Raw genomic sequence first — 25,987 nt, forward strand, 5'->3', positions numbered from 1 at the left:
TCTGAATCGCAGAAGCACTTTCAGAACTAATTCGGAAATTTGACTATTGATTCCCCAAAATTCCACAGTCGTCATTCCAGCCTAGCCTTCTTCAGTAGGAAATCAAGAACGCCTTCACCTACGAAGTGGCTGTAAAAAGTGGAATTCGCAACTGTCACCTCCATCAACGCATGCCCCAAAGCCTCTAGTCCATAACAGTACTCTACCATCTCCCTATCCCTTTTGGGGTCAAAAGCGCTACCTAAGCGGAAGGGCCATGCATCCTTACGGGGTTGCCACTTGATAGTAAGAAAGCTGCCAGGGCTTGCCTTGGGGTTCCTGCGAGCTTTGTACTCAACATCCGACTCTGCCTTGTTCAACGACTCCTCCCAAGCGGCCACCTCGACCTCATTATCGCCGTTATCGTCCAAGCGGTTAACGGCAAAGATCTTCCGCGCGTACTGCCATTCCATGATAGGTCCAGGCAGAAACCAAGATACTGCCTCACCATAGTTAAGCATCAACATACGGCCGCGGACCTCCTTCTCATGGTGGCGTACGCAAATTTCCGCACGTTCAGCGTCGGTTAATGATGGAGATAAGGGCAGTGTGATGACTTCAATTCGGTCTGGTCTGGAATCTCGGAATTGGCGATACCGAGAGGTACGATCAAAGATAGCGCGTGCGAGGCGAGCGCTGCGGGCAGGGCGAGCGTTCTGAGTCGTGTCGTAAATGGCGATGCCCAACGGAGGACGCAGAGGTCGGACTGAGGTTTCGGAGTTTTCTGGGGTGTGTTCAAAGATTGAGTACGCAGCGAAGGTTGGGGCGCCGTCGTGGCTGGGTGCAGAGTGGACGACGGTCTTTGGTGGAAATGGATTGCAGCAGTATCCCGCTTCCACACCTTCGGAATGGTCGTAGATTCCTTCTTCTTCATTGACGTAAAGATAATGCTGCGGATCCTGTGTCTCCAACGGATAGTCGTCGTCCCCGGGTCGGGGACAGAACTGGCACATTGTGTGAAAGGTCTCTGAGTAATGGGCAATTTCGATGGAAAGTTCAACTCGCTTCCTAAGGTGGTTAAGAGAGATTTTATAAGAAAAGGAAAACGTGCTTGACGGGCATAAGAGACCGTTCACGAGTGCTACCTATCCGAACGTCCCGCCCCGCCTTTACTAGGCAGCACACCTCCAGAGCGGGTTGACCGTCGGCTGTTGGTGGAGCTGGTGGTCAGAACGGCGGCACAGTCGTCGATACGCAGCGGTGAAGAATGCTGCGCCTTGGGAAAATCAAACAAGACGTTCTTGCCAAATTGAATCGTCCATCCTGACAACGACCTTCCCGATATTAAGATGGTCTTGAAAGGCCTTCATTCGAGACGGAACTTCCTCCAGGCAGGCTTCTACCACAAGCGGCCGTAGCTTTCCCTGTTTGATGTACTCCATAACCTCATAACTCTCATCCCATCCACCCATCAGGAGACCCTGGAATCTAATCGAACGTTCCACCATCAAAGCCAAGGGTATGATCAAATTTCCTCTTGATTTCGGAACCCTGGCCACAGTTAGAGCTTCACATGCATATTGGTGAGTAGTGTCTTACCCGACGCATATGACTGAGCCTCCATCGCAAACGTAATCGATCAGGCCTTCGAAAGCCGTTTCGCAACCTGATGTAACAACGAGATATTCGGCGTTCCGCCGAGCCTCTTTGGCATTACGTAGTCTTTGGCAAGCGTCGGAAATGCTTCTTTGGAACTCGTCCCAGTCAGTCGCCTGGTCGGGGGCGGCAATGAATTCGTCAAAGGTATCGGCAGCTCTCGAGCCCAACGCTTCAGCCTTCCAAGCCAGATCGATACCAATGACTTTAGCTTTGAAAATATTGCGGGCCATCATTCCGGCTAGATGTCCAATCCCGCCGCAAACCCCACTGACAATGACCACGTCGCCCGGAGAAGGATTCGCAGACTTCAAAGCCCTGAGTGCCGCGGCCCCGGAACATAGAGTGGTGGTGTACATCCCAGGACGGATACCCATCCCTTCATCGAAGACGAAATTTGGCAGCGGCATGAGGGAAGTATAAGGTACTGTTAGGTATTGCTGAAACGTGCCGCTGTGGTGGCGAGGAAAGGTTGTCTGCGCCTGACAGGATTCGGGGATGCCGTGCGAACAATAGTAGCAAGATCGGCAGTAGGAGGCCAGATATCTCGCCGCAACTGGTTTGCCTAGAAGTGATCGATCGAAGCTCATGACTGCGTGCCCGATACCTTCGTGGCCAGCGATATGGTTTGGTCCCCGGAGGCCGTCTCCAGGGCCGAGTGAGAACAGAACATGCTGTGAATGTGTTGCTTTAGCAATTCGCTCACTTGGATCCCAAGAAGACCGCTTACGCTGCCGCAAATGCCTGTCCAAGCTATTTTGACAACAACTTCGCCAGGCCCTGGGGGTCTCACGGGGATTGATTGGATCTCTTGGTTGAGGCTCGGGCCCAACTTTGGCGTAACGATTGCTGTCTGCACTGAGGGTATACTGATGCCACGCAAAGTGTACGGAGACTGTGATAAAGGGCTATCATCCAAGAGCTCAGGCCGAGATGCTATCGAAATGCCACTGGATGACACTTTCTCTGACAGCTGAAGCTTCTCTCCATGAGATTCTATCGTCATCGTTGCGGTCTTGCTTGTCCATCAGCTAAAGGCAACAATGTTAGCTTCTGATGTTCGAGCTGCCTAAGCATCTGAGTGCCAGGAGTCTAAACGATAATTGAATGGCCTTTGCCCGAGATCCCATAGTTTGGAGAGTACCCTTACAAGAATATTGCGACAATTGACGAAGCGGAATACATATTCCTCCCACTGCCTTATCAACGGCAGGTCCCTGTATTTCCGGCACCGACCGGCATCTCTCCCGGTATCGGCGCTCCAAGCACAAATTCACGATTGAAATCTGATAACAGTCGAGTGTTCATGTGGAGGTTCGCGATATGTTTTCCGCACGTGCATATCCAAGGTCTCTGGTGTATGCATTAAAAGCGTCGGAGGGTCGGGATCGCCCCAATAGAAAGATCCAATGGTAAGCCTACAAGCCGCCAATGTCTCCGCATAACCTAATTTGGCAACTTTCCATTCTAAGACTTGCCAAATCTGAGCAGGGCAGGAAACAAATCGTCAACCATCGGGCCATCTAAGCATGTCAACTCAAGACACTTCGCTTTTAGACGATGATGAATAATCTGGACTGTTTTGAGTGGTACCTCTGCAACATGAATGCTGAGGAACATAAATTCCGCCGTGGTCACTACCAGAGTGCTACGTCAGTCAGACACTACGAGTAGTGACTAGCCAGAATATAAGCAAATGTCCGCTTGATGAAATATTCGTCAATCATTCTAGGCAAACAAGTACAGTCGCATCTCATCAATTTTCACGGCCAATCAAGATGTCTCACTTGACCTACTACACCTACCAAGGCTTCGGTTCAGACAACCTCAAGTCACATGCGTACAATCAAGCTGTGCGCATGGAAAATCAAATCTTCATTTCTGGTCAAGGTACTTCGCTCACTTTTGCTTCGTTCTGCATCTCTTAAATCCAACCTCGTTTGCCACGAAACCGCGAGATATCTTTTAACTCACTTCACAAGGTGGCCACGACAGAGTCACTGGCAAACATTCTAGGGATATCGACGAGCACATTGACCAAGCATTCGAAAACGTCGAGTTTGTCTTGAGAGATGCTGGCGGGAAGGGCTGGGAGCAAGTCTTCATCGTGAGGTCATACCACATTCACCTCACCGATGAGGCACAGGCGGCAATGGTCAGGAACTTCAAAAAATGGATGCCGAACCATAAGGCGCTTTGGACTTGCGTGGGGGTCACGAGATTAGGGTCGGATGGCATGCAGGTCGAAATTGAGGTCGTAGCTCACGACCCTGAAGGGGCTGCGGCAGCAAAAGCAAAGGAACAAGCTTGAAGGATGATCACTATTTTTGAACAAAGAGGCTGAAACGTCGAGACATTGGTCAGAATACAACATCGTCATGTGGAAGGACAATTGATATATTTTACTTTTATAACTTTTGCTCTCAAATCCGGGTTGAAAATGCGGTGGATTACTGCTTGGTCTCGTAGCTGATCAGCCCATCTATGGTTCCTGCGTGCAAGCCACCAGTGATAGCAATATCAGTTGCTGTGGTGTGTCTCGCGGCGTCACTGAGAAGATAGATCACAGCGCCCGTCAAGTCATTTTGCGTGCTCAGACGCTGGTTCGGAGGCGCCAGCCACATCTGCTCTCCTTCTCGCTCGCTTTTCAGCTCTCGTACCTTGCGCGTCATTTCCGAGTCGACAAACCCGGGGGAGATGGTGTTGACGCGAATCTGGTGGGGTGCCAACTCAACAGCCAACGCCTTAGACAGCATGAACACCGCTCCTTTTGAGGCGTTATATGCCGCCATGCGGTAGCCAGGCAGACCGATGTGCGCAGACTGAGAGGCCAGGAGGACCATGCTACCTCCAGTGCCCTGCTTCACCAATTGCGCTGCCACGAGCTGAGCTACGAAGAAAGTTCCACGAACCTGTTGAAAGTATTAGCGATGATAATTCTCACGCCGAAGTAGTGACTAACGTTGATTTCTTGAATGCGATTGAACTCATCCCAAGTTTGCTCAAGGAACGGCTTATCAATGGCGATACCAGCAGCCGGCACGCAGCCATCGATGGTGCCAAACTCACTCAACGCCTTATCAAAGGCAGCCTTAATACTCTCCTGAGATGTGACGTCGGTCTGGATGTAGATAGCTTTGGTAGAGAACTTTGCGGTCAAAGAGCCAAACTCTTCAACTGGCTTCTCCTGGATATCAAGCACCGCCACATTACCGCCCATCTCACAGATGGCGCGAGTGCAGGCAAATCCAATGCCCTGCGCTCCACCGGTCACGATGTAATTGCGACCGCGCAGCTCAAACATCGGCCGCACATCGTCAAGGGGGTCAGAAGGAGGCATCTTGGGGGTTGTCGGGGGCGTGAGATATGCTGGTTGGATGTGGTAGAATACTGTATTGGATGAGTGTTCCTGGTAAGAGAAAACGAGAGACATGGCCAAATGCCTTTCGACGTCACAAATGCGCTCTGTTTCTTATCGTGGTTTTTGGGGTTATGGTTCAGGAACTAGTTCCGACCTTCGGAAAGTGGGTCCCGGCCCCGCTGCCGGGGGGGCTACGGAAGCTCCGAAGCTGTCAGATCTGTCCCGCATCACAATGCGACGATGACCGAGATAGGTCGACAACACCAAGAGAGTAAACAAGATAAGATAATCAGTCGCGTGGAATGTTTCTGATTTGATCATGGACGCATTACAGCATTGAAGTTGCTGAAAGGCTCTGTTATCGTCACCAATCATGGCATCCCATGCGCCCGCTGCATGCTGCACAGCCGGCAAACTACACGAGTACGCATTCACACATGAGGCCATATTTTGTAGATTAAAATCGAATCTAACATATCGCAGAGGTACCCCTGAGGGTAGCCTGATCCAAATTGACGGCAACATCGAAGCGTATCTGGCGATACCAACATCTCAGCAGACGCCCGCGCGAGCAGTACTGTATCTGCCGGACATCATCGGCATATGGCAGAACAGCAAGCTCATGGCTGATGAGTTTGCACGCCATGGCTACGTCTGTCTTGTTCTCGACACTTTCAACCGTGATCCCTGTCCGTTAAATATGCCTGCGGACTTCGATATCATGAAGTGGCTGCAAGAAGGATCCGACGGCCAGAATCCGCATACGACGGAGACCATTGACCCGATAGTCCAGGCCGCAATCAAGTATCTGAAAGGCATGGGCATTGAAAAGATTGGGGCAGCAGGGTACTGCTTCGGCGCAAAAGTGAGTTCCTAGTCTTATAGCACTGCCGTTGTCAGTCACGGGTTGCTAAAAGAGACTTCAGTACGCTGTGCGCCATTACCAAAGCGGCATTCAGTGTGGTTTCATTGCTCACCCCTCATTTGTGGACTCAGATGAGCTGGCTGCCATTACTGGGCCGTTGTCCATTGCTGCGGCTGAGTTCGACGAAATATTCCCCGCAGAGAAGCGCCACGAAAGTGAAGCGATACTGGCGAAGACAGGAAAGGACTACCAGATTAATCTGTTCTCTGGAGTCTCCCATGGTTTCTCTGTTCGTGGTGACGTGAAGGATGAGAAGCAGCGGTTTGCAAAGGAGCAGGCCTTTTACCAGGCGATTACTTGGTTTGACAGATACTTCAAGACCAACTAGACCTTCATAGTCTTGTCGAGATGCAACAACTGATTGCATAATTGTATATAAGTGAACCTAAACATAGACTAGGCGTTTATAATCAATCATCAAGGATGCATTGAATGTAGGGGAGTCCGTACTACAACCTTGGATTATTGTTCTACACTCAAGAGTCTTTATGCGGCCGTGCAACTCAGGTGTGCACTTCTCATTTGTTCCTTGTATTATCTTTTGCAGTCAAGCACTTGTCAAAGCAAAAGGGACTAGCGGAGGATCTGGAAAATGAGTGGGTATCAATCATGACCATTTGTCACTGGAACTAAAATATACTCTCTGACAGTACTGTGCTCGCCTCACCGCCGGTTGTCCAATCAATCCCCAACAACCCATCCCACCCGGATTCCGTATTATTAACACTTGAAATCCCAGCCAACGTGCCTGCAACTTCAGACTCCACAGCCACATCGGCACCAAGACGTGATGGATGATCCGTGCTGAACTGAGCCACCTGCGAACCTGTCCGGCAATTTCTTGGTCTCTCAAGCATCCCCAAGCCGGTTAGACTTTCTCGAACTTCAGATAACTTCTCAGCTAACCCCTGGGATGCTCTTGAGATCTTCGCATACCCAGTTGCCAGGGCGACAGCCATCTCGTAGCTTCGGCCCATAGCTCCAGCAACCTCCGTAGAGAGAGTAGCCAACACAGCTGACCTGTTGTGTTCAAGGAATGATGTAAGCACGAAGCCCAGCCCGGATGCGGATGCGAGAAGGGGCTGATAGAACGGTTGTTGTTTGCGGTAAATGTCTGTTGTCGTGTTCAGATTGTAAAGAACGTTGCAAACGTCGAATAACACTTCAATGGCGGGTCGGAGGTACTGCTTGCTGGTTTGTACGTCGGCTTTTGAGAAGAAATGTGGTTTGAATAGGAGACTTCGAACAGACTCGGCCCGAAGATTCAAGAGAATTTTCCAGGTTGGAGGCTGGCTTAGGGGATTGCTATGCCACAGCTGAATTATGGACGGGTCCGCAACCGCTCTCTTCCGCCATTGTTCGATTCGGAAGTTCATGACTTCGAACGCTTCCTCATCGTCGTATCGTTGTGACTTTGTCGCTTGCGAGATAGGATCACTGAACTTGTCGCTGAGCTTGATGAATGTGAGCATGGCCTCGAGATATGGAAGTTTAATCTAGTAGCACGATGTCAGCAAGGTTGTGTTCCGACTCTGAGATGGTGTCGCAAGTGGCCTTACAGAAGAAGTATTGATGGGCCCGAAAGCGCTCTCCTGGAAATTTCTCGGGAGGCCTGCGGCAGCACTCCATTGGCGGTCGAGAATGACGATGCTCGACATGAGAGCCCATACTTCTGTACGTTGAGCCCGTGAATCGAGCATGTCTTCCGACATTACGCCGTTGTGGAACCCGAGTTCCATCAACATGCGCCCTGCAGTTCCACACATGCGCCATGCAGATTGCGGCGTATCGTTGAAGAAATCATAAGCGCCCTGGCCCAATTGTGAGAAATAATGCCATATGGGAAATCGCAATCGTCTAATTACCTTGAGCAAGACTATTATAACCCCATTCATAGTAGACCTCGGGGCGGCAAGTTTACTGCTGATAGCGGGCTGGATACTCTCTCGGATAATGGATTCACTTTCGTGTTTTGACGGTGTCGCATCGGCATGAAGTCCTATCAACAAAGCCAGATTCAGAATCAACAGGTCGTCTTCGGAAGCGACCTCGACGGGTTCGGTGAAGAACTCCCACGTCGTGGAGTCTCCATCGGTATAGCAATTACGAGCGCGCGTCTGGACTTCATCAATGTCGACAATTGGGTGAAGATCGCCGATCACTTCCTGGTAGACGCCTAATAGTCTCCTGGCATCTTTTAGACTCATCAGCCCTCGGAACTTGAGAAGAGCTGAGGCATCGCAGGCTGGTGTTTGGGTCTGGCCGGCAGAAGCTTTGTCTTGTGTAAAGACTACTTCATTGAACTCGATATCTGAGGTAACGTTCAGATGTGGTGGGTGCCGTGATTGCGTGGCAGAAAAGCTGCCCCTCGGTGGTTCGGCTTGCGATTGCGATTGCGATGATGCATTGAGGCTATTATCTGGGCTAGGCAATCCGTATATCGGCCGGGGCGGGTTTTGCCAATTCTGCTCGATTGCGCCCACGTAGTCCCCAATAGCGGTCGCATCGTTCATAAGAGTTGACAGGAAGTCTTCGTTATTGCAATCGGTCGCCTCAAAGGTAGGTTCGGGTGGGCTCTGGCTCGATGTTTGAACTCGAGACGCTAGGCTGTTCAGCTGGCCTTGAAGACTGGAGAGGATCTCCATAATTGCGTCTTGGTTGTTACTAGACGTGCCGCTACAGTCAGCGGAAGCGATGGAGAATATGGTAGTTGTGACAAACCATGATGAAGAAGGAGAGGAGCTGTTTCGCTTCTCCTGGCGTTGGATCGTTTCGACGATTGCTTGGGGCCACTCCTCTGTTCCAAGGAAGCTATCGTAACTGCACGCCTGATCGCGACCAGCGCAATATTTGCATGGTTGACGACCATCGCATTTGCCCTTGCGCCGGCGACAGGCATCGCAGGCCCGCAAAGCATAGGGTGCTCGTCGCTTGCCCGGCTCTCCGTTCGAGTTGCCTGGCCGCTTTGCCACGCGTGCCTCCCTTATCTGCGACATTTATTGTGTCCTCGTTCTGGTCTTATCGGGATCCGGGCGGTATCGTCAATAGGAAGAGCGCGGTGCTTGAAGGTCTACGTTGGACAAGAAAGATTGGCAATGTATGAAGTCACAGCTGCATCGGTATGCAGGTCGCACAAATCGACGTTGGAAAGATCACAAAGACAGGGCAGATGACCACGCATGCAAAATGACGAGAAACACGTAGCTGGGTATGGGGCGTTATCTTTTCGAAGGCGAACATTGGACGGCGACCATTCCCCAGACCCGCACCGGCTGCCGGGAACCCCTTTCCGGGGTGCAGATAAGGGTCAAGGCGGTTTCTACGAAGGTTTCTCCTTATCCTGATAGAGGGCCTTATCATGCTGAGAATGCGGGGGAAACATGCTTGACCCTTGTCCGAAAGGGCTAAATCAATTGTCGGCCGGGTACCTCCTCAGCTAATGGTGCACTACCCGATGCCTCCCCTCTATCTTTTGCGTACCTGGTAGCTGAACATGCTATTTGAAGCTACCGAATTCCGGTCCCTCATCTTCGCGGCGGTTTCAGCTCCCGTCACAGGCACTCTGTACTCCAAGGCCGTGCCAGGCGGTTGGCCCTCGACAGCATGAGGAAAGGGAAGGTATTCAGGCATCAAGTCCATTTGCACGAGAACAGTTCCTTGATCCCATGAAATATGTTCATGATAGAGCCGGTCCCCGCGGATATTTACCACGGCTGTGAATGGGACCTCCACATACTTGAATGTGGGTGGAATTCCGGGGACGCTAGACACAAGCTTTGTTTAGCGCCCACATCGCGTTAGATAAACCCTAGTCACAGATGATCACTTACAGCCAATCCACGATTTTGTTATGCGTGAACTTGTAGATGAATTCGTCAACAATGCGGTCGATGCCAATTGTTCGGCTAATGAGCTCCAGTTCCGTGTCATCCGAGTTGCTGAAGATGAAGTTGTTCCGGTAGAATTGAGTCAAGGGCGCGCGTCCAATCCCACCAGTCAACTGCGTGCTTTGGTCAACTGTTTGGGTCCATGCATAGCGTGTGCGGCGTATTTACTTACAGTAGGCACATGATTCACATAAGGTTGATCAACCATGGTACTCATAGTATGCTCAACCGAGCGATCCGCAAACTCGTAGTATGTGTGTTCGTCCCAGATACTTTCGAGGTCGAAATATGGGCCGTTCATGAGTGGCTTGAGAAATGTCAAGTTCCTTGTATGCGACAGCGACTCTGCCCAATAGTCGAAGTCATCTTGGAATGGCGTTGCAAAGCGAAAGGACTTCGCTTTCGCATATCTGTAAGTTGTGACACCAGCCGCCTTGCCCGTTGCAGATGTAGGCTGCCCTGCCACATGACGCTGTACAGGAATTTCAGCCTTTCTCAGGTCTTCTTCATTTGACGAATTGGCGTACACGACACCGCCGACGATGCTGGGAAAGTTGCCCAAGACATCCGCAACCGCATTCCACAGCGTTGAATCGTATGCTATTAGCCAATCGACTTAGTTTTTCACCTGGTGCGGTGGCCATTGTTGGAGCTCACCAATGATTCCAAAACGACTCTGCGATTCCAACTTGTCGCAACTCTGCATCGCCTCAAGAGCGTATCTCATGACTTCTGGAACATCGCCGCCATGGGAGATTGCCTGCGCTTGAATACCGACCACCACATAACCTTCTTCGGCCCATTTTACAAGTGCCGATGGAACGCCATCGATGATGTCCAGGTGCTTGGAGGAGTCTTGCTGCAGAATTATGAGGCCGGGTCCATGGCCTCGCCGTGAGAGTGGTGGCAGTAGGGTGATGCCTTCACGAAGCTGCTGTGGCCGCGCTTGCGGCAGCGGCGCCGGAGGTTTGCTGATGTCTGCGTACATGTTTGAATCTATTCGATTTCTTTATTGACAATTTGGTGGTAGAACCTTGATTACAATTGTCAAACTGTTGCTCTTATCTAGTAGCTATCAAGCAAATGCAAATTATCTTATCTACGTGTCAAAGACTCCTTTACAACCTGAATTAAGGATGTTCCGAGGAGCATACACGGGCAAAGTTTTGTGTTTGGCATAGCTCCCATTGAACCCCCATGGGTAGTCGTCGCAGCTACATCCGGAGTGGCTGCGAGACGCATAGGACCGGGGTCCGTTCCGTTCCGATCGGAAGTTCCGTGATAAGGTCCGTTCCCCACACGACCACACCCAAGCCCATAGTCACCATACTATGCAATTAGGGGACTTCAGCATCACGAATGGATGGTCATCTACCGTACGATGTGTTTCTTAGGATGAACACTTGCAGCGAAACTCAGCCCATCGTTGGTCTACCCCACGAAGTCCCCTGCCCTCTTCAACGCGGATGCATCCCTGTAATGAGTTGATGGCATTACGATAAGCCAACCGGAAGGTGTTTTAAGAATAGATCAGCTTTCGGAACAACCGTTCCTGTGCCGGGTGGGAAGATGCCACTGTCAATGTCACTGTGAGCCTGCTCTATGGAAATTGCAGTACAGGGTGTCTGACTTGCGTGTAACCCCGTGTTGGCTCCATTGCCGAATCCAATATTGCCGTGCAGCCATCCTTTGGAGGACGTTGGAACAACGATTTGAAATAACAAGTCGTCATCGCGCACACACCAGTCTGCTTTCAGATGACTCTCCTTACTTGTCACAACCACCAGGACTGAAGACATCAGCATTTTGGCAGCAACTTCGTTTCCTTGGTATAAGCCAACTACATTCTTTGTCAACCTACAACTATGACGACCAAAACGGAGTCGTATGACGCCATTGTCGTTGGCGCCGGTAAGCTGTTCGAACTTTTAATCAGGAAGTAATTGGACAATGACTAACATGCACTTGTAGGCTGGTTCGGGCTGGCAGCCGCAAAGGCTTACAGCCAACTCAACCCTACTGCGAACCTCGCCGTCCTCGAAACAGCCGAGTCTTGCGGTGGGACATGGTCAAAGAACAGACTGTACCCCGGCTTGAAGTCCAACAACATGATCGGCACCTACGAATACCCCGACTTTCCCATGTCCGAAGAAGTCTACGGTGTGAAGCCGAACAACCATATCCCAGGCGCAATCCTCCATCGCTATCTTACCGACTTTGCCAAACACTTTGGCTTCTTCGATCGAATCCAATTCAATACCTCCGTGGACTTGGTTGAGCGCCTCGGGGACGATGGCTGGAGGTTGTCCGTGACCTCTGCTGGCGGAGCCCGCACGATCGAGACTGAGAAGTTGATCCTGGCCACTGGTTTGACCTCAACACCTAATATTCCTTCATACGAGAACTCTGAGAATTTTGGAGGGCCTCTCTTCCACGCCAAAGACTTCTGCAAGAAGGCCCCAGAGCTGAAGGACATCAAGAACGCCGTAGTCGTTGGCGGAGCCAAGTCCGCGTTCGACGTCGCTTACGCCTTGGTTCAGGATGGCACGACGGTAGACTTGATTGTCCGTCCCAACGGTCATGGCCCCGTTTGGATCGCGCCTCCTTTCGTCACACCGCTCAAGAAGCGTTTGGACCAGCTTCTCAACGTTCGATGTATGTCTTGGTTCAGCCCCTGCCCTTGGGGTTTTGAGGATGGCTACGGCGGCGTTAGAAACTTCCTCCACGGAACTGCTGTCGGACGATTCATTGTGGACTCCTTCTGGAAGGTCTTGAGCGGCGATGTTCTCTCAGCAAATGCCTACGACTCTCACCCCGAGCTGGCAAAGCTCAAGCCATGGCACTCTGCTTTCTGGATCGGTAGCGGTCTCAGTATTCTCAACTACGACAGCAGCCTTTTCGATCTCGTCAAAGAAGGCAAAATTCGAGTTCACATCGACAACATTGACCGTTTGGAGCCTCACCGTGTCATCCTCGCATCTGGAGAACAGCTAGATGCCGAAGCCATCATCTGTTCCACGGGCTGGAAGAAGGAGTCAACCATCAAGTTCGCCGGGCTCGGAGAGGAAAAGTTCGGTCTCGCTGTCACTCCCAGCGAGAAGCGGGAGCTCGATCAGGACGCTGATGCCAAGGTTCTGTCCTTGTATCCCCGACTCGCCGCACAGCCAAAGCTCAGCTTTCAGCCCAAGGAGGCCAACCCCTTGCGCTACTACCGCTTCATGGTTCCGTCCACGATGATGTCCAAGCGCAACCTCGCCTTCGCCGGCATGATCTCCACAGTAAGCACCTCTGTGTGCGCGACGATCCAGGGACACTGGATTGCGGCATACCTCAGCGGCAAGCTGGACCGTGAGCCAATTACGGAGCAAAAGATTACGGATGAGATCATGCTCCATACCCAGTGGGGCAAGTGGCGCTTCGGAGCATGTGGCTATGGCAATAGCCTCCCCGATTTCGTCTTTGAGGGTCTGCCTTATGTCAACATGCTGATGAAGGATCTTGGTTTGGAAACACATCGCAAGTCTAGCGGTTTCCAGGAGCTTACCTCACCTTACTTGCCGGTAGACTTCCGAGGATTGGTAGACGAGTGGAAGATTGGACATGACGTTGATGAGTCTGATAATGGTTCATCGAAGCTTGGCAAGGCGGAAGTTGAGATTTCGCAGGTTTGATTCTGTCAGACATAATGAGCCGAGTCCCGTGTTTTGATGTGCGCTGCCGGGGTATTGTCTATAGCTCTTGCTTCCAGCACTTTTCCTTTGTATGTTTCTGGAGTTCAATATTGTAACTTTCACGTTCAAGTTAAAATACTTCATACCCATTTTTCAATCATAACACTTGAAGCCACTATCATCCTGGAAGAATCGGGGTCGGCACGATGCCGACCAGCCTATTTCAACCTAAGGTGTCTCGACCACATGCAGCCACGCGTGAAAGCTAAGCTGCAAGGCTCGAAGCAGCCTACAACTAAGGCAAGATCAACAAGCTTACCATCAATGCCATGTTTCTTCATGATTTAGGTCCCAAACAACCAGAAGGGCCTATGACGTGGTGGGCGGTTAGGCAGGGATTTACGGTCTGTGGGGTTGCTCGGTTCTCTACTAGATGGTCATGTGTGTAGTAGTGTACGCGGGTTTCGCAGGTTGTAAACGTCACGTGACCTTGAACGAGCTTTTTCTAAAGACATGAAATAGTGATACAGCTTTTCTTCCGACACCCTCGGGAAAATCAAGCTATGATAGGTAAGTTTCCCCCCGGGCCCTGACGACGCCGCAGAGTACCTTGCCGTGTTGCCGCTTCAAGCGAAGCTGAGCAAGGGACGGCTAAATTTTACCCAGTTCCATCACCTACGCGAGACCTCATCTCTTTCGGAGTCCTCCCCACACCCAACCCAAGCACGAGATCCAGACCTCCGTACTTCACTCAAGCCGCCACGACGCATCTTAACCTTGCAAGAAAAGCACGTCAACAGTCTCTGTCATGGCAGGCAGCATTCTAAGAGAGCTACCTTGCTCGGCCCACGGGCAGAATTGCGTGGCGATGGGCCATGGCCCATCTACCATTCTTATCAGTGGGTATCGCAAGGCATGAGCCGCTCGGGCCTCCTTTTGAGGTCGCCGACGTCCCCTCACCGCTTGCTGGGTTCTTGCGAAGATTGCCAAGATGAACGCCGAAACCCCAACACGGAATATGACAGCATCTTGGATTTGAAAAGCGGCAGGCGGCAGACGGCAGGACTGAGGGCTTGTTGGGCTTCGTCATCGTGTGCGTTCTGCCCGAGAGGGGGCCGGGAAGGGTTCGGATGTTGAAGGAAAACATCAAAACTCCAAAAAGCAAGTTGAAGCAAGGTCAGGAACTTGCCTGCTTTCTGACTAGTCACACGTACCCTGTTCGCGGTCAGTCTGTCTGATCGCTTGATGATCTACGTCCTACGCTGTGATTTGTTGGCCCGCCCCTGTCACTGTCTCATACCCCTGCGTGCCAAATGATGCCCTCATCATAATAATACGAATTAGCCGACAAAGCCGACCTTTCTGCTAAAACATGCATCAATAGGCGAGATCTTATTGGAAGCGAACGGTTTTTTCTCCCTACTTTAAATAGGGCAAAATTCATGAACGTTTTCTGTTATTGAGACATGGGATCTAAGACCTGTGTTTCTTCTTTTCAGCTGGAGTTGTCGTCTCCCTCTGGGTTGACAGCGCGTCAGGGTTGTCTACGTAATGGTTGACAGCGTAGCAGATCGTCGTCGTATTGAAAAAGTGCATGTAAAATTAGTCTGAAAGCAGAGTGTGCCTTGTTAGCGGATGAAACATAATTTGCCCCCATGAAGATCGAAGATTGTTTGACATGGAACGAGGTTCATACGGGTCTTCATCGGAATCTCTTTGGGCCTGGAACTTGCTCTACTTTGGTGTTAGTGGGGGATCGTCGATGGATGGTGCCCTTCCCCTCAAGTCCCACTCGCCGGCTTGCTTGGCAGGGTATACTTCAACTTAATGCCGCCCCCAGTCATTAGGTTTTCAGCGCCCAACAGCTGCCTACATCAGTCAACTTGAGATGTGACATATCTTCCTTGAGTGCTCCGCCACTTCACAGTTGGCCTCCCGTCTTCTGGAGCGTCCTCTCATTCGCAGCAGCAGCTTCAGGTACCGGAGATCAAGATTCTATTCGCAAGCTTCTCCAGATGGGGAAGTTGAAAGCCGAGAATCTCACGTGGCATCGAAAACCCTACATGAGATTCAGCTAGGGACGCGGAATCTCCCCGAACCATCAACCTCGTTGTGTGCCGTGTCGTATCCCGCGATTAACCACGACAGTAGGTCTGAGCACAGGCCCCAACCTCAGCAACACGACTGCTTCACCGAATTCCCACTTACCGTTAGTCAGAACTGGACGAGATGTTTAGACTGTGGACTCGTGATGAGATACGGAATGTGGCTGTTTCTAGTCCAAAGTCTCTACAGAATTCTCCGTCGCGGCGAGAGACGCCATCTGCAAGGGGAATGGTAACTTACAAGGGGTGGATTCGCCGGGGTTGAAAGACATCACCCCATTTAAGGCATCCGAATGAGCCGCCTCACTTTGCTAACGGGTTGACTTCGGAATCTGCGCCTAAGGTTTCCCATTGCTGCCAATCAAGGCCCGGAAATCCTTGGCTTCATTCCATGGCGGCTATCACATAGCGCTAGCTGGCATTCAGGATGCGAGCGGAGGGCTAAAGAGGGCTGATTTCTACAGCGAGATACCAACCCGCCGGAAATCACGCCAGGGGCTGAATGTCGAGTTACAAATAGTCCATCCACTAGCTCGTAGGGGCGATCCATAGAGACTCAACATGTACCCGTGAAGTAAGCCCTAATATGAAACTTGGGGCCATGATATCTACCGCTCCACTCAGAAGCACCCATGAGTAATACGGGGAACATGCCAGAGTCGCATCCGCGATGTTTGAATGCATGCACGATACAAAGTAAGAACCAACAGCCAAGCCCTTGAAGCAAATCACCCTGGGAAGGCGTATGATCCCCTAGTGACAGCTGGATGCTAGGGCAGGGTTACTTCAAGTTCCTGTGGAGAATGCCCTCTTTCGATCAACTAGGCTACTAGGCACGCTGTCGCTACGTTGACCGAATTTGAGAATTCCGTGCCGTGTTTTGCCTCCCATGGTCAAAGCTCTATCATATTTCCTCTTGGCAACCAAGATGTATGCTTCGGGATGTAGCATGGATGCTGGACTCATGTCCATCCCGCATGCGTTGGTGAATGCAGATCTGCAGGTCCAATCAATTCATCGCCGACACTAAGAATTCCATGATAAAAGCAGCCTCCACGGCACATTCTTGATCACTCAACTGTATTGTAAGACGTGGTTCAGCTACTAGGCCGAACCCTCTTCGTCAGTGCTTTAGACGATCTGTCTCCTTTCGGTGGGAATCGACCCTATTCGTTACCGCCTTTTCTTCTTTTCAACCAAATCCGTACTGCCAACCACCCTATCTAGATGCCTCCTGAGACATCTATCGGGCCTGTTTCAACATTCTACCGACTACTTCACGCCTCGATGATGAACTAGCCCGTCAGCCTACCACACTGTTTACTCACAAGTTCGTTATTAGACGAAGCGATAACGGGTTTTCTGAGAAGTACGTTCAACTCTAATCGTATGTGAGGAGGAGTCTCTGGCACTAACTATCAAAAGTTGAATCAACGACATGGAAATCATGGAGCTCGTTGACAACAGACCACAATCTCACCGCTTCAACTGCGATTGGAAGACGTGCAATAAGGTACCAGCCTACTCGACTGTGCCATCTTTGCCATCTGCTGATGATGTTCTTTTTTCAGGGATTCAAGCGCAAATCCGACTTGCAACGACACTACCGAATTCACACAAACGACCGGCCGTTCCCGTGCCCAGCGCCAGGCTGCGAGTCAAGCTTCATCCAGAGGAGTGCTCTGACGGTTCACTTACGAATTCACACTGGAGAAAAGCCCTATGAGTGCCAGTATCCCGGCTGTGACAAGCGGTTCGCAGATGTAAGTTTGATTGCGCGTCGTGCAGCCTGGCGGACAATGCCCCAAACGGCCATGTTGTATGTATAGTTGTATTAACTTCTTTCAAGTCTTCCAGCTTTTCTCGACATCGTCGATTACATGTAGGAAAACGCCCTTACACATGCGCCGTCGCTACATGCAGGAAACAGTAAGTTGAAGCCCGTCGGGCCGCCAGATTGATTTTTGCAAATCTAACTCTTCCAAAGCTTCGTCCGAAAAGTGGCAATGGTGCAACACCACAAGCTCCATCACAGAACCAACGACGACTCTAAGGAATTCACGGGCCAATATTGGAACTCGCCACCGCGCCACGATGAAGTAGCCGCTACAAGTACTGCTGTCATTATGCCACCAGGGGTTGATGCAGTGTCGAGGGAGAGCCTACGGGCCGCAGGACACACCAGCTCCGCTGAGCTTCATAGCGAAGATCATGCTGGAGTAGCCGAACGTTTCGAAGAATCTCCTCTCGCCACTTCGTCCAGACAACCATATGGAAGAGTCCACTACGACTACTCAACGGCCGACGGGCAGTTCTTTTACGATGATTCCCACAGTTCCCAGGGATCGGAGCAAGCTTCAAGTCCAATTGATGACTTCGCGAGCCAACAAGTCGGCTCTGGATGGCCTCCTCACCACTGCAATCCGCCGCCTTCGTATTCGAACCCTATTTCATTGCCAGAACTATGGACGCCATGCGTCACTATCGCGGGTGGGCATACAGCTGGATTCTACGGTCATGAAACGATGTCATCTCCGCCCGGTTTACAGCCAGTCTTGGGATTTCCACCAGCTATCCCGTACGAGATGCCGCGACCGCATGAGTTGAGTTGGAATCCTTATCAGCCATGGCCGCAAGAGGGGAGGTGCCATGCACAAGATTTCTATCATCCAAGGATCTCGGCAAGTTTGGATCCAGCTCTGTTCCACTGATTTCGGGTCTCCAATACCTATTTGCTTGCTTCACATACACAACAACAATTATTGGGTCGACAAATCTTCATCATTATGTAAGATAGCATGAGTGGACATGTATGCCTCTCCTTGGGACTAGCGTTGCGCAATAGCACTGTACGGTAATAATACAAATTCATCAAGCAAAAACTGCATCTCGTAGCTCTAGAATCCTGTTTTCGAAAACCACGTGACGTTTTCTCTCGCTGTCATTAGCATTCGAGGACAACGAGCGAGATCCAAGAAGGACGTTTGGATTGACGAGTCGTTGCATGTCTGGTTAAGACTGGGTGACTCAACTGGTGAGACATCGTCAGGAATTCCATCTATTCCGCCGAATCTAAACCGGCAAGGCAAGCCGGGTAATGGGATGTCTCAGGTACTACACCAACCTCAGTTCAATGCCTGTTCAGGAATTGATGATACACCGCGGAGTATGCCCAAAAAAGGTTGTGAATCTGTCTACCCTGGGGCTGTTAGGACGGTTGAAAACGATCAATGCGAGAGCCAATATGACAATGCACAATTGTCTGCTATGAGCGCTCACGACATAACAACTTCCCCCTGAATCCGGAGCCGGAGGATAGCAGATTCCTAACACAACTCAAAGTCAAGGCAACCGCAATCCTTCCAGACGTCCCGGCTGGTGGGGCCGGCGCCGCACAAAATCCGGGCCTGCATGCGGGATATCGCCGGCGGGAACCAGCGCGCATTCGGACGGTGATCAGGATTGCATGCATGGCGGCGGGGACCCGTGGTGGATTCAAGGTCGTTTCGAGCCTCTTTAAAACTAGTTGGTTGAGTTAGTCCGGGGATTTATGCGAGACTTCAACGGGCTCGGTGTTCTGATGGTTTGACTGGCTGGTTTAGTACAGGGGAGCTCGCGCTTGCAACTTCCTGATTGGCAGCGGTGTGGGGGGTCCGATGCAGTGTCAGCCATGCATTTTGCGGATGGAGATTCGAGATTGGCATTTGCGAAAACTGGTGGGATTTCCTCTCCAGTTTTTGAGTTTTGCCCAGACACTCTTCTGGTGCTCTTCTGGCTGTTATGGTGTTCTATTCACTGATGGTGGGAGCAAAAACCTCATGGCCATAGTTATGGCCCCGGAAACCAAGAGATAGGCCCCAGCCACAGCCATTTTGAGTTTTGATACGCGCTAAGCGCCAACTCATCACTTAGTCTGGGGCCAACGTCATAGAACACAGTCCGTTTCTTGCTCAATCTCATTAGCCCTGAGCTATCCGTGGATGATGTCAATTGCAAAATGGCTTTCACATGATACAGACCAGAAGACGAGCCATTGAAAGAACTGTCTTCGACTTTGAAGGGCCGCGGAATAACCTCGGAAATTGAGTCCATGCAGCTGCAAGTCAAGTTAGCGGTTAGCCACAGATGACGCTAACAGAGCCAAAGTTGTTTCGGTGTTTGTTCAGCAACAAAGAAGGCCGGGAACCTTATCTCTGTGCAACAGTCTAATGCAGCCTTTCACCTCTTGTTCCGGTGCAGCATTCGCCCTTCCCGACGGCAGCTCCCGACATCACACTTGCCAACATCAACAGCCACCAAGAGGATGAACCCGGGGGAGGCAACTCACGTGTGTGGCCAATGGCCACTGCAGATCGCTCGATCGCTAACTGGCTAGGCGGTGAGGTGGATGCTGCATGGCCCGGTGGGTCGGCTGGCGGACCGTTAATGCCGTTATTACCTGCCTCTCCCCCAACCTTTCATGACCCCGCAGCGGTGCAGCACTCGCTATCAGAAACCACTCCATCTCACTCATCCTTCCTCTCTCAATTTTTTTATCTCTCTCAATTCTCCCAACATTCAGCCTGAGAGTGTGTGAAGAGAGAGGCGAAGAAGCGAAGACGACGGGAGAATTGGAACCGTGACATCGAATCATGCCTCAAAGAAAAGACAGGGACCCCAATGCATTTCCGACCCGACAGCTGCTCGTTCTGGGTAAATCACACCCCTCCATCTTGGTCTCTATGGCCTGCAACGCGCTGACACCGCAAACTCAGCAATATGTCGATTCTCAGAGCCCATCGCCTTCAACTCCATCCTGGCGTACACGTTCGACATGGTGAGGGACTTGGGCGTTGAAGACAAAGAAGCACCTTTTTACGCTGGTCTTTTGGTTTCTGCCTATGCCGTCGCGGAAGCTCTCACCTCCATGGGCTGGGGCGCGTTGTCCGACCGTGTCGGGCGGAAGCCCGTGGTGCTTTTCGGGCTTGTGGGTGTGGCCACCTCCAGTTTAATTTTCGGTCTCGCAAAAACCTACTGGGTCGCACTCTTGGCACGATTCATCGGAGGATCATTGAACGGTGAGTCTCACAACCTCTCAAGAAACGCAGCACAACATGACGCTGCGAAAGACTGCAATGTCCATACCGTTCAACCAAACCTCAAATCCCAAAACCCCCTTTCAATGACATCATTTTGGTTTCCACGCCTCATTTTCATCATCGAAAACTAACGGTTTAACTAGGCAACGTGAGCGTTATGCAAACTGTTTGGCTCCCCCTCCCACTGAATTTTGGCATTCCCTAACTGTTAGGCAGATGGTGGCTGAAATGGTGAAAAATCCCGAGCACGAACGTGAGTTTTCCGCCAAAATCCGGGGGCAAAGTCCGGTGGCTCTGTCTTACTCGGCGATCCCCTGTGTAACCTTGCTAACAATTTTGATTAGCCAGGGCGTATGCCGTGCAGCCGTTCGTCTGGACTCTTGGCGGCATCATTGGCTCTGCCATGGGTGGCTTCCTCGCCCAACCGGCCAAGTTTTACAAAATCTTCCCCGAGGACGGACTGTTTGGACAGTATCCCTATTTGCTGCCGAATCTCGTTTCCGTCATTGTCATCATAGCCGCCGTCATTCAGGGAATCTTCTTCTTGGAGGAGACTCTTCCGCCGAAACATGACTCGGAGGAGGACTTCACCGAAGCCGTGGCCGATGACGACTTTATCGACGAGAGAACCCCGCTCCGAAGGGCCCCGCGACGGAGCCTTAACCACCGCCGGTCGATTTCCACCAGCCACTCGAGGCCGCGTTTCGTGGAGTCGAGTTTGCCTCTCCCGATTGAGCACGACTTTGATCTCAGACGTTCATCTTTTGGAACGGTGCACTCGATCAAGGTTGTTTCTGACGAATTGAGGAGCGATTTGCTGCGCCAGAATGGTCGCCAGAACGGCCGCGCTCAGCAGCCGCCAAACAACAAGCCCAAAGTCAAGACTTTCAACTTCACCGTCATCATGCTCACGATTACACTGGTCATTTTCTCGTATCACCAAATGGCGGCTGGCTCGCTTCTCCCCACCTATATCCTCGATGAACCCGCGGCGCCTCACGGCCAGCTTGATCTGAGAGGTGGCCTGGGTTATGACGTGCATGACGTTGGAACATACCTGGCAGTCAATGGTTTTCTGGGACTCCTCATTCAGGGTGTCATTTTCCCGATTTTCGTCGAGAAGGTCGGCGTTTGGGGCTCCTTCATCTGGATGGTTGCGCTCTACCCGACCGCGTACATCCTGATGCCGTTCTTGTCGGCGTTCCCCGATGTCGTCACCCAGGCCGGAATCTACTTTTCTCTGGTGTTGCAGAGTTTCTACGGCATTATCGTCGGCCCGGTCACGCTGATCCTGCTCAAGGACGCGACGCCCTCGCCGCAGGCGCTCGGCAAAGTCAACGGCTTGGCCATGTCAGGCGCTTGCCTCGCCCGCACGGTGTCTCCGCCTCTTGTCGGTGTTATTTACAGTTTCGCAGGCTCTGCAGCGGCCTGGTGGAGTTGCTCTGGTATTGCTTTGATTGGAGTCTTGCAGGTTCTCTGGGTTCCGAGGAAGCATATTCATATCGACCATGTCGAGGTTGACAACGGACTAGCCCGGCAGCTCACGAACAACTCCCAGAGAGGAGATGAAAACCGCGGCCGGGTTTGAGGGACAATTTTCACGCATACATGGTTATGGAGTTAATGGGCTTTGATTTGATACGAATTTTGGCCACCTCTTATGATGATGCTGTTTAGTTTCTTGTTGCAGTTATCACGGGTCATACACGGGAGTTCTTCACGATTTTTTCCATCTACTCACGGTTCTCACGGCTGAAGTTGGTACGATGCAGTTTGTCAATGCTTGGTCTTAATGAGGGCTTCTTTTTTAGGATTATATAAAACGTTTCATTGCTACTTGCGCTCCCTTCGAATATGAGAGTTTGAGATCCGCAACAGCACAGTTGCAGTCAAGATTAGGAAATATGTGTACAGCAGAAGACGGCAGTGATCACACGCAGTTCTAGGTTCACGAAGACAACATACCAAAGCAAGAACCCACAACCACACCACGCCTACTGTGACATCCGCAGCGGCAACCACGTCCACTACAGCAACTACAATAATGAATGGTAGCATGGACTTTTTAAGGTTTCCAGAGCTGCGACTGTGATGCCTAAGCTCGCAGCTATGCTTATGCTGGATAAAAGACCGGGAGATATGGTTGGTGCGGATAGACGCTTCGCCTATGGAGAGAAGCCGCTTTGATTGATGATAGACATGCAATATCAGAAGACGCAATAGTCAACTTATGTACACCGAAATTGAAACTCGAAGACAAACGTATTGAGGACGACAGGCACGTACACGGTGAGAGCGTCATTGAGCAAAACGGCGGAAGGAGCAAAGGGGCAAAAGTAAATCTGCAAGATTGCGATGTGATCGCCTCAGTGATATTATTGAACCTAGGTCATAGGTTGGCGCTAAAACGTCAGACCTCAGACACAGCATGAGTACTAGTGTCGGCACCTGTGGGCTATTAGATTACACTAATATTTATACAAGAAGTAAAGTATGTACGGTCCTTTTATCATAGTTCCAAGGACGTTTGAGCATTTTTGGGGTTTGTCGCCGGGTCGGCTAGTCAGCTACGGCACATGCGTCCGTCGTTGGCAACGGACCAGGCATCGCTGCCAACTGCAGCAACGTTGTACAACAGTCCCTTGGGGTCGTACTTCTGCTTGATCTCGAGAAGCTTGGGGTAGTTGACACCGTAAAAGGTGTTCTGCCAGTCCTTCTGCTGGAAGTCGGCCTCGTTGATGTAAGCACCAGCGCCAGGAGTGGCGGCCTCGATGACAGGCTGGACAACCTCGGTCATACGGGTTTGCTCAGCGACCATCTCGGAGTAGGGGACCTCGAAGCTCCAGGGCAGGGTGAGAGAGACCTGGACAATGGAGTCGCGCCACTGAGGCAGGACGGCGTTGTCACCACCAAAGTGAGAGACGTTCAGTCCGACACCAATGTAGGTGACGCCGAGCTCCACGAGAGCCTGAGCAGTAGGGCCGAACTCGGGAAGCTTGGAACGGGGAAGCAGACGGCCACCGAAGAGCTGGGTTCCGACTTGAATGTTGCCAGAGGGAAGAGGGCCCCAGTAGTTGTTGTAGTGGTCGCGGTAGTTGTCGAAAGCAGTGTAAGTGGGTTCGAGGTCAACACCCAGGAGCGCGAGAGCATCGGTGAGAGGCTTGAGAATTGTCTCAACCTCGGCCTGAGTCTTGTTATAGGCGGTCATAGCGGGAGACTGCAGGAAGCCGGGGCCGAAGAAGTAGATGATCATGACACCCTGGTCGACGATAGCAGGGAGGGCGGCGTGGAAGACATCAATGACGGAGTACAGCAGTGCCGTGTTGTTGGTGTCGACAGTAACGGCAAACTTGGCACCGGCAACGGGGGCATCGGGATGGGCCTTGACGGTGATGGAGGTCACGACACCGTAGTTGCCGCCGCCACCTCCGCTAAGAGCCCAGTAAAGGTCTTGGTTCTCAGTTCGAGATGCCGTGACGAGCTCTCCGGTGGGAGTGACAACGTCGAAAGACAAGGTGTTGTCGGCAGCCAAACCGTAGATGGCTATGGGAGTTAGCAACATAATTGCCGGTGTCGGTCACAAACTTGACACTTACTTGCAAGAGCACTGTGCCCACCAGCCTGGATGTATCCTCCAGCGAGACCAACAGTAGGACATTCTCCGGTAACGACAACCAAACCAGCCTCGTTAGCCGCGGCGATGGCCTCGAATCCCTGGATACCGGCGCCGGCCTTGAGAGCCTTTCCGACGTACTGCTCATCCTCCCAGTCGACGATCTCGGTGCCCTTCATGTAGTGGGTCCAGACGGCAAGACCACCGGCGCCGGTGGAGCGGCCATTGTAGTCGTGGCCGGTGTTGCGGATGACGAAACGCACATTCTTCTCATCGGCAAACTTCAACGCCGCCTGGATGTCCGCAGGCCCGGAAGCATTGACGGCGTAGCTGACATAGTTGCCCAGAGTGCACGAAGCATTTTGCGGCAGGAAGGGATCGCAGCTCGCGTTCGCGAACAGGGGTGCCATCACGGAAGAAGAGGACTCCATGCTGTGCGCACGCGCGAGTCATGGTCAGCAGCTGTTCATCTCGTCTTGCAGTTGATCACCTCCCAGATGAGCAAAGCTCGGCCGAACGTGCAGAAGACGCGGTGAGGGCAGAAAAAAAGGACTCAATTGCAGAGCAGAAAAGAGACGGAAAAATACTTACTGAACCTCGGAGTAAAGCCACTCATCCTGCAGCCGTGCGCACTCAGTCGCATTGTAGTTCGCGCCGTGGCATGGCGTGCCCAATGGGACCGTAGCCACGAGACGCCCGCTGACGGTCGCGTTCAGCTTCGCCCACTCACACGGGGACGGCCATCCCTCGTCGCCGGGGAGATATTTGCACGAGGGCGTCGTGGAGTTGCTGCCCACGGGCGAGGCCGCGGCAACGCTTCCGCCGGCCAGCGCCAGGGAAGCTAGATTAAGAATCGAGGAGCGCATCTTGTTACTCTCTGGCTTGGCGATGAAGAGAGGTGTGAAGGGGACGGAAGCTGGAACGTGCTTCTTTCGCTAACCCGCTGCAGGAAGGCAGAAAAAGTTGAGGGCACGAGGAGAAGGGGGATCAGAAAGGGGGCGTCGCGCGCGGGAACCGTGGGAGGGTGTGAGGGTTTCTAATATTGAGTCTGCGACGCTGCCTGGTGGTCTGTCGAATCTCGCGGCTTTCCCCTCAATTCGTCTGCGTAATTGGATCCGGGTCCCGTACACCCGCTAGACGAAGGGAAAAGTGGCGATTGTTCGGTGAGACAAGCGGGATGCTGGTGAGCCTGGCTGTGGTTCCGGCCTGGGTAAGCAATGCCAGGCGGTTTCCGCGCAAGTCTGCACAATTCAGGGCATGATCTCCGTAAGCGGAGGAAAAAATACCGCCTCCGAGTCGTCCGACCGGCAGTCGGGGTTCCTGCATATGCAAGGGAACTTTTGGTTGGTACCAGCTGAAGAATCCAACGGCATCGAAAACGGGCTTTGTCCTCTTTAGCTTAAAGGCAAGCACAGCCCTAGACTCTTGTTCGAAACCCCTTGAACCAACAGCAGCTGCAAATCAGCGAACTATTCAATCTTGGCGGTGGAAACCCTGCCGCGGGGGTAGCATCTGCAAGGGAGCGGCGCGGGGGACCCGCTTCCCGGGGTTGGAACCGTTCGAGAGAGGCTGTTCCTCCGTGGTGGTCCGGTCTTCTCCGGTTGGGCTGTTGACCGACCCAGGGCCTTGACTCATGTGCCCTGCGGGCCGGACCAGTAACCGTGAACCTTAATTATGATAAACGAGGGCTTCGAGTTGTTCTACAGGCTAGA

The 25,987-nt window shown here is 51.9% G+C and overlaps 11 protein-coding genes across 11 annotated transcripts; 5 read left to right on the top strand and 6 right to left on the bottom strand.

The window, feature by feature from the left end:
• Positions 1-71: 71 nt before the first annotated feature.
• Positions 72-992, bottom strand: CGCS363_v000367 (uncharacterized protein; the record flags this gene model as incomplete). The annotated part of the gene is made up of 1 exon (XM_036632216.1): positions 72-992. The coding sequence occupies one exon, from the start codon at positions 990-992 to the stop codon at positions 72-74; it is 921 nt and encodes a 306-aa protein (XP_036501767.1).
• A 273-nt stretch (positions 993-1,265) lies between these two features.
• adhA-4 (Alcohol dehydrogenase 1) lies at positions 1,266-1,868 on the bottom strand (the record flags this gene model as incomplete). Its single annotated transcript, XM_036632217.1, has 2 exons — positions 1,266-1,530; positions 1,579-1,868. 2 exons carry the CDS (start codon positions 1,866-1,868, stop codon positions 1,266-1,268), a joined length of 555 nt encoding a protein of 184 aa, XP_036501766.1.
• A 1,545-nt stretch (positions 1,869-3,413) lies between these two features.
• CGCS363_v000369 (RutC family protein) lies at positions 3,414-3,946 on the top strand (the record flags this gene model as incomplete). Its single annotated transcript, XM_036632218.1, has 2 exons — positions 3,414-3,525; positions 3,618-3,946. 2 exons carry the CDS (start codon positions 3,414-3,416, stop codon positions 3,944-3,946), a joined length of 441 nt encoding a protein of 146 aa, XP_036501765.1.
• A 139-nt stretch (positions 3,947-4,085) lies between these two features.
• SOU1-0 (Sorbose reductase SOU1) lies at positions 4,086-4,975 on the bottom strand (the record flags this gene model as incomplete). Its single annotated transcript, XM_036632219.1, has 2 exons — positions 4,086-4,547; positions 4,598-4,975. 2 exons carry the CDS (start codon positions 4,973-4,975, stop codon positions 4,086-4,088), a joined length of 840 nt encoding a protein of 279 aa, XP_036502822.1.
• Positions 4,976-5,369: 394 nt separating this feature from the next.
• Positions 5,370-6,249, top strand: tropI-5 (Hydrolase tropI; the record flags this gene model as incomplete). The annotated part of the gene is made up of 3 exons (XM_036632220.1): positions 5,370-5,419; positions 5,480-5,861; positions 5,923-6,249. The coding sequence occupies 3 exons, from the start codon at positions 5,370-5,372 to the stop codon at positions 6,247-6,249; spliced, it is 759 nt and encodes a 252-aa protein (XP_036502823.1).
• Positions 6,250-6,770: 521 nt separating this feature from the next.
• Positions 6,771-8,566, bottom strand: CGCS363_v000372 (uncharacterized protein; the record flags this gene model as incomplete). The annotated part of the gene is made up of 4 exons (XM_036632221.1): positions 6,771-6,804; positions 6,858-7,417; positions 7,481-7,732; positions 7,787-8,566. 4 exons carry the CDS (start codon positions 8,564-8,566, stop codon positions 6,771-6,773), a joined length of 1,626 nt encoding a protein of 541 aa, XP_036502824.1.
• Positions 8,567-9,747: 1,181 nt separating this feature from the next.
• On the bottom strand, positions 9,748-10,796 carry CGCS363_v000373 (uncharacterized protein; the record flags this gene model as incomplete). Its single annotated transcript, XM_036632222.1, has 3 exons — positions 9,748-9,921; positions 9,981-10,408; positions 10,466-10,796. 3 exons carry the CDS (start codon positions 10,794-10,796, stop codon positions 9,748-9,750), a joined length of 933 nt encoding a protein of 310 aa, XP_036502825.1.
• Positions 10,797-11,673: 877 nt separating this feature from the next.
• DEP4-1 (FAD-dependent monooxygenase DEP4) lies at positions 11,674-13,479 on the top strand (the record flags this gene model as incomplete). The annotated part of the gene is made up of 2 exons (XM_036632223.1): positions 11,674-11,719; positions 11,780-13,479. 2 exons carry the CDS (start codon positions 11,674-11,676, stop codon positions 13,477-13,479), a joined length of 1,746 nt encoding a protein of 581 aa, XP_036502818.1.
• Positions 13,480-17,022: 3,543 nt separating this feature from the next.
• Positions 17,023-18,295, top strand: Znf143 (Zinc finger protein 143; the record flags this gene model as incomplete). Its single annotated transcript, XM_036632224.1, has 4 exons — positions 17,023-17,097; positions 17,156-17,347; positions 17,434-17,513; positions 17,572-18,295. 4 exons carry the CDS (start codon positions 17,023-17,025, stop codon positions 18,293-18,295), a joined length of 1,071 nt encoding a protein of 356 aa, XP_036502819.1.
• A 1,920-nt stretch (positions 18,296-20,215) lies between these two features.
• On the top strand, positions 20,216-22,250 carry CGCS363_v000376 (uncharacterized protein; the record flags this gene model as incomplete). The annotated part of the gene is made up of 5 exons (XM_036632225.1): positions 20,216-20,276; positions 20,339-20,641; positions 20,806-20,828; positions 20,879-20,915; positions 21,007-22,250. The coding sequence occupies 5 exons, from the start codon at positions 20,216-20,218 to the stop codon at positions 22,248-22,250; spliced, it is 1,668 nt and encodes a 555-aa protein (XP_036502820.1).
• A 975-nt stretch (positions 22,251-23,225) lies between these two features.
• On the bottom strand, positions 23,226-25,141 carry ZEB1-4 (FAD-linked oxidoreductase ZEB1; the record flags this gene model as incomplete). The annotated part of the gene is made up of 3 exons (XM_036632226.1): positions 23,226-24,205; positions 24,259-24,707; positions 24,867-25,141. 3 exons carry the CDS (start codon positions 25,139-25,141, stop codon positions 23,226-23,228), a joined length of 1,704 nt encoding a protein of 567 aa, XP_036502821.1.
• Positions 25,142-25,987: the final 846 nt, after the last annotated feature.

Source organism: Colletotrichum siamense (genome assembly GCF_013390195.1).
Source record: "Colletotrichum siamense strain Cg363 chromosome Unknown KSG_Cg363_contig01, whole genome shotgun sequence".
In the NCBI taxonomy this organism is placed as follows: domain Eukaryota; kingdom Fungi; phylum Ascomycota; class Sordariomycetes; order Glomerellales; family Glomerellaceae; genus Colletotrichum; species Colletotrichum siamense.